Source organism: Apium graveolens, chromosome 5, assembly GCF_009905375.1.
Source record: "Apium graveolens cultivar Ventura chromosome 5, ASM990537v1, whole genome shotgun sequence".
NCBI lineage: Eukaryota > Viridiplantae > Streptophyta > Magnoliopsida > Apiales > Apiaceae > Apium > Apium graveolens.
The window spans coordinates 64,454,017-64,464,424 of NC_133651.1; the positions used below are offsets into that span (position 1 = coordinate 64,454,017).

The window sequence follows — 10,408 nt, forward strand, 5'->3', positions numbered from 1 at the left end:
AAACCCAACACCTAGGCTTGGGTTACGGTATTGCATCTCAATTCTAATTGGAAGAATAGGAAATTCACTGGAGCCCTACCATACGATGATCAGTCGTATAGCAGAATGTTATTATTGTTCTCTACATGTAGAATGACAACTTCCTTACTCCCTGTTGTCACCATATCCGCATTCGGGCTTTATATGCTTCCCCTTTCTCTCGGGTATATTTTGCATACTTCGCATGTCCTTCAGTACACATGGTACCTTCTCATGCGAAAATTAATTTAGTAGTCTCCCAGTACATTAAATACTGGATCTCTACCCCTCCTTTGTCCTTTAATAATTCTATCATATCCTTAGAACTCGTACTCGTCGAGTTCCCCAAGCGTTTTGCTTATTAATAGGCACAACTCATTTCATATGTATATATATGTACTTCTGAGAATTTTCGGAGGAAGTACTAAGATAATGTTGGTTGACCGTTGTCAACATATAAATAAATGAGGGGGAGTTTCTTCTGACACTATTGTCAAAATATTTAAAATATGTCGAGATAATATTTTTGACGATCCGAAAGTATTAGAATGATTTTCTGAAACTCAGAAAATATTTTAAAATAGGTTTTATGATTTTTAAATCATATTAAATCATTTAAAAAATATTTAATAATTAAAAAATAATTATTAAATAATTAAACCTCGGATAATTCAATTTTAAAAGCATATTTGAAATAATATTCCTCAACTAGTTTATGTTTTTTTAAAACTAGTTTATGTTTAAATAATTAAATTAATCTTTAATAAATATAAAATAATTGAGTTTAAAATAAAATAATCGTCGGAGAATACTTCCCCTTTCTAGATGAATAGTTGAAATAATATTCATTGTTCGAGTAATTAAATATAGTTGAGGGAATACGATCTTTAAAAATAGTTTTAAATAAATTCGAGTTATTTAATATTTCGCAAGTGGACATCGAATTCATTGGAATAAAATAAGTACGAAGTTTACTTGTCCAAAACATCTCCGGAATACTTTCGGGTTTTTAAATAATACATATTAACCGACTCTCGGACTACAATATATACGCCATGCTACTCGCTAGCGTTAACATTTCTCAAATATAAGCAACTCCAGAATACTTTCGGGTTTTTATAAAATTACACCAACCGACTCTTGGTTTAAATATATCGTTTCAAACCCGATATTTTTACTATACCAAAATTATCATATCTTATAATGAAATTTGTTTTTAAATTTGAAAGTTAATAGATGTTATTTTTCTACTTACATAGATTTAAATGCAATTTATAAATTACCTTTTAAAAACTTAATTGAAAAGTAAATAGATATATTTAAAAATATATTGATATCAGTGTTCTAGTGGACAATGACTAAAAGGAAGATGAAGTCTGTGGACAATATGATTCGTGTTGATTGTTAGGATTTAATTAACAATATAATTAAAGCATAACTATATAGTTAACAAAAATAATAATTAGATAGTGATTACTAAAATTTGATAATTTTAGTTTTAAATAAAACATGGTTTTATTTATTAATAACTATATTAATTACGTACCATCTTCAACTAAAAATTCAAACATAATTAATATATAAAATATGCAATTGTACTTACGTTTCAAATTTTTCGTCAAAAATAATTTTCAATTTTGTTGATAAAAAATTCTGAAATTATATTACATAAAAATAACAACAGTGAATATTAATTTAGTATATGTGAAATGCCTATTTTGTCCTTAATAATCCAAATTTCCCAAGTCAATTGGACATCGCGTATTTAACTATTTATACGCACAGCACAACCAATTTCTAAACCCTAGTTTTTGTATCTCTTCCCATCAAAGGTCAGTCTCCGCCGCATCTCCCCTTATTTCTCTCTTATATCACAATCTGATTACTAATTCACCATCTCTGTTATGTTCAATTTATGCGTGTGTGTTTGTGTAATGTTAGTATAATATGCTTGTCCTAGTCTTCCTTTTGTCGAAATTGAATTATAATTTACATTTTGTTTATATATTCATTTGGGTAATTGTATTGATTTTGTCCCTCAAATAATTGTATTTAATATTGATGCATTCTTGCATTTGATAATAATAGCTGCTATGGGTGCATCACTGCGGTTGGTACTAGGCTATGTGTTATTCGTGTATTTTGATTTTTTTAACTTCTCGTAATTTTACTAGGTAGTTGATTACCCTCTTTCGGCAAGCCCTTTTTAGTTTGTTGTTTCGATGAGCCCTTGCTTATGTGTTTTAATAATTTTCCTCGTTTAATTGGGAGAAAATTAGAGTGATGTATTAGTATTTCTAGTTACATTCTCGGAAGCATAAGTATGTTGAAAATGTATTAGACAGAGTTGTGTTGTTTTGGTGATTGGGGGTGGGGGGGTTGTAGAATGTGTGGCTACGGGACTAAATTTAATTTATTTTCTAGGCATTACAATGGCTCCGAAACAGCCCAATACTGGACTTTTTGTGGGTCTCAACAAAGGACACATTGTTACTAAGAAGGAGCTGGCACCTCGCCCGTCTGATAGAAAAGGAGTATGTTCTTCTTTCTTTGTGTACTTTCGTATTTCCATGCTACTGTATGATTAGTTTTTGTGCACATGTGAGTTATGATCTAATGTATTAATGTCAGATTAATTTGTGATTTTGTTAGAAAACCAGCAAGAGGACCCACTTCGTGAGAAACCTGATCCGAGAAGTTGCTGGTTTTGCTCCTTATGAAAAAAGGATTACCGAGCTGCTCAAAGTTGGAAAAGATAAGCGTGCATTGAAAGTGGCCAAGAGAAAGTTGGGCACGCACAAGAGGGCAAAGAAGAAGAGAGAGGAGATGTCCAATGTTCTCCGTAAAATGAGGTGATATATTTTTTTCCCACAATTACAGAAAATTGCATCATTGTGTTGGGTTTTATCTTCTTTGTGATGTACTAGTGCCTAATGCTTAGTTGTTACTCATTTTGAACAGGGCTGGTGGAGGTACTGAGAAAAAGAAGTGAGTAGCAGGGGTGGATCCTACTTTGCATTTTTAATGAGATGGTAGCAGTCTGATAATTTTCTTTAGTTGTAATTCTGTTGTCACAGTTGAATTCTGTTGGTGAAATTTATGACTGGTTTAAGACACATTTTATGGAATCTATCATGTGAAATTATGGTGCACTATTGGGAAGTGTTTAGTATTGAAGTTAGTAGCCTTTTATTCAACTCATTTATCACAATGCATGCACAATTGCCTGAAAATGGCATGAAATGAGGAAATAATTTGCTACTAGTGCCTGCAATAGAATGGCATACAAGGATTTTTTTCAAAGTTTTATTTCAGTTTTACTTGTTTGCAATAGGATGATATATGAGGATATCTTTCAAAGTCTAGTTGCTTTTACTTGTTCAGGTAAGGTTATTTTCAGAGTCTTATTTCAAGCTTACTTGCTATGTAAGGTTTTTTCCTGAGAAATGAGATCTTAACTGTGGGATAGAGAGAAACCTACAACCCTGTGTTTTATATAATCGATTGCCCACTGTCTATAGTTGTAACAATTGTTAAATTTGGTGAATAATTCTAACTGGCTAGATTAGTTAAGGACTAGAAAATACAATTGTTAAATTTGGTGAATAATTCTAACTGGCTACATTAGTTAAGGACTAGAAAATGATGAAAGACGGAGTTTGAATGTATAAAAAAGTCATCACAGAATAAAATTTGTTATTTCTTAACTGCTTGGATTTCGAATAAATTACTCCTTCGTTATTCAACCATTGTTCAGAAGATATCGCAAAAGCTTGCTTTCATTAATAGGAAGCAAATGTAAAGGATATATATAGTTCTAGTCCAGAGTGTAATCTATTGCGTAATTATTTAATCTTGAAATTTTTGGACACAGTTAATTTGGTTTCTATAAGTTTAAATTACTCCCAAGTAATTGCAATGGGACTTCTAACTTTATATTTCCCGTAGTTGAAGGCCAAGGAGCCAAATGAAGAACTACCTGAAGCAGGCCTCTGTCCAACTGTAGTAAAACTAACTTGATAGCTCAATTTCATGCCCACACTTGAAAAATGTAGGACCTTCGGTTTAACCCTCACTGATGTTCTACTCGGGGCGATCACCTGCGCAACGTAGACGCTCTTTGCAGGCCCCACATTGGTGACTGTTCTCTTGTGTGTAATAGTTACGTTATTTGAAGTGTTATCACTAAACGTTACTGCAAATGACGGATAATTCAAGTTGCCTGACTGCCCAAGTTTTGAATGACCAGGACAACTGAGATTTTCCCTCGATAATATGGCTAACTGTGAAGAGGTATAATTTAGACTACAAAGGTAATTTTGGATGTCTTTGCTAGTAATGTCATAGATGAGACCAGGGTTGGAAGCCTTTTCAGGATCAACATGGCCTGAACCATATGCAAAAGGGGTTGCATATTTTGAACCAATTGTTGAGCCTGCGTCGCCTATTGGGGATTTTTTGCTGTCCATTGTGTAAGCAGTCGTCATTAAGGCGGACTTGATTGCTGCTGGTGACCAGTCCTTATGAGCAGCCTTTATGAGTGCAGCTAATCCGGAAACATGAGGGCATGACATGGATGTGCCTGAGATTATGTTGAAGAGAACACTTCTGTTATCACTCTTGAGCTGTAATGGACTAATGTTTGGTGGCCATGCAGCTAAGATGTTCACTCCTGGTGCCGTCACATCTGGTTTGATAACGTCAGGTCCAATTGAACTTGGTCCTCTAGACGAAAATGCTGCCATTACTGGCGCAAGATTACCGTATGTTGTGCCTTTGAACATGATTGAAGCTGAAGGTTGTCTACTTGAGTTCACATAACTTATTATAGCATTACCAGCTAAAGCACCCAGTGAAGTTGCTGGTAATATATGTGGATCAGCGAAGAGTTCTTCACCTTCATTTTCAGTGTTTACAAGCAGCATTGCAGCACCCCCTGCAAGCATTACTTGTTCTGCCTTTTTCGCCCGGCCATTCCCTCCTCTTTCACAAACTACAATTTTCCCCTTCACTAGTGCCGGCGAAAGGGAACCATTGAAACAAAACTGAGCCCCTTGTATACCTGCAGTTTTATCGTATACAAGTTGCAATTTGTTAACATTTTCACCTGAATACAATGATGCCCCTTTAAATAGTTGACCATCCCCAAGTTTAACTGTGGTCGGAAAGCTCCTATCAAGGTAGCTTGCAGCCACAGTCATGATCCATGGTGCGACATTGCCAACAGTTGAGCTATAGGGGCCTGAATTCCCAGCTGAGCATGACACAACAATCCCCTGTTGAAACGCGCTCAGTGCTGCAATAGCTATGCTATCTTGATAATAAGGCTTTGCAACACTACCTAAAGAGAGTGACATTATATTGACCCCATCACTAACAGCTGTATCCATGGCGGCTAAAATATCGGAGCTTGAACAGCCAGAAGCATAACAAACTTTATATGCTGCAATTCTAGCCGTAAACATCATTCCAGTAGCTGCGCCTTTAGCATTACCAAAAAAGCTTGCATCTGGCACAAGATTACCGGCTGCAGTTGATGCAGTGTGTGTACCATGGCCTTCTGCGTCGCGGGGAGATCTGTAATCTACTGTTTCATTTATTTTTCCTCTAACAGATTCATATCCCTTAAAGAATGCTCTTGCTCCTATAAGTTTTCTGTTGCAATCTGAGATTGTGAAATTTGTGCCCTCTTCACATTTGCCATTCCAATTCGGGGGCACCGGAGGCATGCCAGTGTCAACGAAACTAATGTGTTCCGGCCATATTCCAGTGTCCAGTATACCGATTATAACATCAGAAGCCAAGTTCTTGGGATGCCAGAGTCCCGTGCCAGGATTTAGGCCAAGAAAACTTGGTGAATGAGTAGTGTGGAGGCTCATCATTTCATCGGGAATGGCAGAGAGAAAACCATTGATTTTTGTCAATGATTTTAGGTTTGATTTGGAAAGTGTTGCAGAAAAGCCAAACATAGTTGTTTCGTAGGTGTATAGAATATTGGGTGGATATGCCTCTTCTTCTTTATTTTCTTGAATTGACAATTTATGAACAGAGTCCATGACATATTCATGCCATTTTTCCGTTGTCTTAAGACTTTTGATCTTCGACTTGTCCATGTGGACAATGTATGTACCTCTTTCTGTCAAAACACATGAAGTTGCTGAGACCATCAAGGCTAGTAACATCAAGGTTGTCTTTAAGCTCATGGTTGCTGATGTATACTGCGAAAAAACACAAATATTTTGTCAGAAACGTACAGTAAGTTTAAACCATAACAAGCATAAGTTTATACACAAAGACAGCCTTTTTCTATATTATTTCTTACTCTGAGTAAATACTTTTCAGAAAATTGACTGATAGTAGGGTAAGAGGGAAAGAGGAATATTCATACATATAATAAATGTGTAGTTGCACACCTGAATTTGGCATGAAAGCAAGGAGATGAAAGAAGCCTGAATGAATGAGTAGTGTTTGGACTTTGAAGGAATATTTAAATAGCAAAACAGGAGATATAAAGAAGTGGACAACCAGAGCAATGTATAATTATGTTGGACCATGCATGAAATCTTCTAATCTCTCACTTGTTAAAGCAATGAAATTAATCAAAGTATATTAATTTAAAAGAAAGAAAGAAAGCTAATAAACTAATAACATAATTTCGATTTGATGATTTGTGTGTATACAGTGGTCACAATCATTTCTACATAGATCTTTTCAGACTAACTTGTTTAAGCTTGTAAGTTCCTTTTCCTAAAAAATAAATAAATTAAGATATTCTCAGATTGCAGACTTTGAAACTGACAGCAATCTGAGGTGGCCAGAGCAAGGACTAATACATAGTCTAGAAACCCTCTAATATTTATTAATTAGTTAACCATCTTAGTTGCGCATGATCTAGCAAGAGTGAATGCGAGGTGAAAATCAGGCTGTTGCCCTATGCTAACCTGAGGAGGGGCCTGTACTGCACTGTGTATGTCGTCTCCCTAATGTATTCAAACATGGTTCATTTCTATTTAAACATTTATGTTATATTCAATGCATTATTATACGATACAGCAGAGGGAAAAGCGGAGGAAGAAAGACATTATACGTGATGTCAGATGTTTATGATGGAACATGTTATCCAAAAAATTGGTATAAACAATATTCAGATTAAGATTAATAAAATGAGCAGAATCGAAGGAGAAGCGTCTGAAATCTACGAAAAGATAAGATTGACTTTCTATAAATAGAAGGCGCGCCTTAAAAGCGCGCCCCATTTACTGAATAGCTGATTGACGGTTGTAGTTATCATGCCTGAAAGACGCGCCCTCATGACTAATGGGGAGGCGCGCCCATGAAGGGGTGAGGAATTTCTTGAATGGATTCTTTTCCATGGTGAGCCTTAGGGCGCGCCTTAAGTAAGGAAGGCTTCTTGGACAGATTACTCAGACATGATTGCTTTAATAGACTCATGCCTTGGCTTTACTGGACAGAGTTGGGACAAGCCCTAATGATGAGTAATTTAGGGCGCGCCCTACGATGTAGAAAGACATAGGAAAAGATCAAAGACTGATGACACAGGGCGGCGCCAACATGTAGGAATGATTGGGCGCGCCCTTAACTTCTACTTGGCACACAAATGCATCTTTGACATGTTACTTGGATGAACTATTTGGAAGATTCAAGGAAGATGGAGAATGTTATTACTAACTTATTTGATGCAGGTACTCTATTGAAGAACTCCTCCATGTAGCACATCTACAGGAAAGGCGGTGTCCGTGGTCAGAGACCTCCAGGGGTATGCCTGGACTGAAGACCTCCTCCTGTAGTCAATGGGTGTCCTCGTTGGGGATGTGAGGTGAAATTTGGTGTGTGCTTTGGGAGCTCTGTCTCTGTAATCAACGGGTGTCCTCGTTGGGAGACTTCGGAGTATCCTGCACTTTGCACCCAAAAGCTTGAGATCACTTGTCCTATAATCTGGTAGGGGTTCCTTATCGGGGGACAATGATGCGTCCAACATTTGGGGTGAACCACGGCTATACCTGCGTCCGTGGACTAGAGAAACAGCTGGTAGCGGAGGGTTATCCTTGGCTAGGGAGATGCCTCATCCGTGAAGTCTCGAAGCTGCGGACGAGCCTTGGGCCTTTGTGGTTGGGCCTCATCGGCGGACATTCCTAAAGCTAGTAGAAGTCGGTTTCCAGTGGGTTTCCTACTGGGCCTCGGGATAAGAAATCTAAGCCCGTTAGGTTTCTTGTTCCCCAAGAACTACGTGGGCTTGATCTCCTATAAATAGGGGTACGTAGGCACATTGTGAGGGGTCAGAAGTGAGAGCGCAAATGAGCCACCACTAACCCTAAGCAATTTCAGCCCCCAATAATTATCACCACCAAACACTGTTCATCTTTTCCGATGAATACTGTTCATCGGATCCACCGACTACTGTTCACGTTTCCGACATGGAACTGCCATCACAGATCTTGTTTCCGGCTACTAACCTCAAGTTTTGTTGTTCCCAAATTCCTCCGTCAACAAATTGGCGCTAGAAGGAGGGGTAATCAAGATCTGCATCTGAGAGGAAGGATGTCTCAATATCGTGATGGAAGTTTTTATGATGGAAGTTCTGAAGAAGATTCTGATCACGGCTATGAATATGAACCCTACGTTCCGCCAATGACTGATCGTCCCACGCCGGATGTTGGGGGACAGCCACCTGTGCTCATCAGCAACGCTGATTTGTTGGAACAACTATATCGCATAGGCGATGCTTTGAATTGTTTTGATTCAAGGTTGAGCACTGTGGAGCGACGCAAGGCTAGAAGGGGTCTTAGCCGCGGCCGTGCAACTCATGCACCTGGAAAAGCACCCATGACTGATAGGATGCCTCAACCGGCCATGGACGTATCGAAGGAGGGCGTGTGCCGATAACCCCGCGGCGCCTGGACTATTCCAATAACACATCCCCAATCATCGAGCCAGTGGAAGAAGATTCTGATGGTCGGGAAATTTTGCGGGCGGATAACCGGGGAGCCACCCATCCGTACCGGTCTGGACGTAGTCTCGAGGAACGCAGACAGGCGGAGTCGATGCCGGAAAATCAGCAACGGGGCTTCGTAGCTTTGAAAGATCGCCTGGGGATCCACTTGGGCGATGATGATTTAAGAATGTTGTTACTTGAATGGCAGAAAGAAGCTGATCGTGGAGATGTGACGCCCCATGATAAAACGCATGTGCCCCTGAATTCCCAGGAAAATCGGGAGCGGCACCGCGACCCAACGCGTGTGCCCCTGAATTCCCAGGAAAATCGGGAGCGGCACCGCGATCATGAGAGAGCTCCTCTCCGCAGATCGCTAGATCGATATGGACGTGGGTATGGAAATGATCGTTGGAGGAGGCCTCAATGGAGGGGAAGAGGTGGAGGCCGAGGAAGATACTTAGAGGGATACCATCGCGACAATTACCGCGGTCACCTTGATTCTCGCTGGAATAATCGAGCAGACAGCTATAACTATGCGGAACATGATGATCACAGAGACGTAGAAAATTATGATCGCAGTACGGCTCGAGGCCGCGGCCAGGGTCAGGAAGAAAATTAAGGGAGAAATCAAGGAAGAAATCCTGAAATAATTGTGATACCCGAACACGCCCAGAATACGAACCAGCAGCAAGCCCCTTCCGGGGGGAATCAAGTGGAGGTACCTCCATTACAACCCCAAGGTCTGCAGCCTCAAATGCAGACCATTCCAGGCGTGGGAACTTTCAATGTGGGAGATCTAAAAAGGCTACTTAACCACCTGGAAGGCAGGGTGACGGCCACAACTGAAATCCCTTCCCCTTTCTCGATGGCAGTAAGAGAGGCACAGTTGCCGGCCGGGTATCGCAACACTACTAGCGATCCCTGTTTCCATGGAAACTCGGATCCGGTGGAATTTCTGGGTCATTTTAATATAGAGATGGACATGTACCAAGTCCCGGACTTGGCTCGATGCCGTCTCTTGGCGGCAACCTTTAGAGAAAGCGCCCAGCAGTGGTTTCAAAAGCTCGGGCCAGGAGTGATCACCTCATGGGATCAGATGAAAACTCTGTTCTTAACCAAGTTCCAAGCCGCGGTGAGATACGCGCCCTCTGTCACAACTCTTTTCAATGTTAGGCAAAGGGAAAATGAAAGCTTGACATCGTACTTCAAAAAGTTCAACGCTGAATCTACTAGCGTGAGGGGGCATCAGATGAAGCCCTAAAAAGCTTCTTGATCGCAGGATTAAGGGTTGGCTCGGACTTTTGGAAGCACTTGCAAGGGAAAGACCCGGCTACTCTAGCAGATGTCTTCACTTTGGCAGAATCTTTTAAAGCTATAGAACAATCTCTGGCAGAGGTGCAACCGACTTCACAGTCAAGTCAGAGAAGCAAAGGAAGG

The 10,408-nt window shown here is 39.7% G+C and overlaps 2 protein-coding genes across 3 annotated transcripts; one reads left to right on the forward strand and one right to left on the reverse strand.

Annotated features, from left to right (window-relative positions):
• The first annotated feature begins 1,740 nt into the window (after positions 1–1,740).
• On the forward strand, positions 1,741–3,215 carry LOC141724107 (large ribosomal subunit protein eL36y-like). The gene is made up of 4 exons (XM_074526098.1): positions 1,741–1,850; positions 2,443–2,552; positions 2,671–2,870; positions 2,980–3,215. The coding sequence occupies exons 2-4, from the start codon at positions 2,451–2,453 to the stop codon at positions 3,008–3,010; spliced, it is 333 nt and encodes a 110-aa protein (XP_074382199.1). The 5' UTR covers positions 1,741–1,850; positions 2,443–2,450; the 3' UTR covers positions 3,011–3,215.
• Positions 3,216–3,781: 566 nt separating this feature from the next.
• LOC141724106 (subtilisin-like protease SBT1.1) lies at positions 3,782–6,587 on the reverse strand. Of its 2 annotated transcripts, none has more exons than XM_074526096.1 (2): positions 6,432–6,587; positions 3,782–6,236 (listed from the first exon to the last, which is right to left on the reverse strand). In XM_074526096.1, the coding sequence occupies exons 1-2, from the start codon at positions 6,570–6,572 to the stop codon at positions 3,918–3,920; spliced, it is 2,460 nt and encodes an 819-aa protein (XP_074382197.1). In that variant the 5' UTR covers positions 6,573–6,587; the 3' UTR covers positions 3,782–3,917. The 2 variants fall into 2 exon arrangements, with proteins under 2 accessions (XP_074382197.1, XP_074382198.1); XM_074526097.1 differs by having other exon boundaries at positions 6,341–6,478.
• Positions 6,588–10,408: the final 3,821 nt, after the last annotated feature.

What these genes read in the sequence shown, in the direction of transcription:
- LOC141724106 (XM_074526096.1), bottom strand. Translation starts at nt 6,572, where the DNA reads ATGGTCCAACATAATTATACATTGCTCTGGTTGTCCACTTCTTTATAT. An exon ending in TGCTTTCATGCCAAATTCAG is followed by an intron (nt 6,237 to 6,431) that starts GTGTGCAACTAC and finishes GTTTTTTCGCAG; the next exon opens with TATACATCAGCAACCATGAG.
- LOC141724107 (XM_074526098.1), top strand. Translation starts at nt 2,451, where the DNA reads ATGGCTCCGAAACAGCCCAATACTGGACTTTTTGTGGGTCTCAACAAA. An exon ending in GCCCGTCTGATAGAAAAGGA is followed by an intron (nt 2,553 to 2,670) that starts GTATGTTCTTCT and finishes TGATTTTGTTAG; the next exon opens with AAAACCAGCAAGAGGACCCA. An exon ending in AATGTTCTCCGTAAAATGAG is followed by an intron (nt 2,871 to 2,979) that starts GTGATATATTTT and finishes CATTTTGAACAG; the next exon opens with GGCTGGTGGAGGTACTGAGA.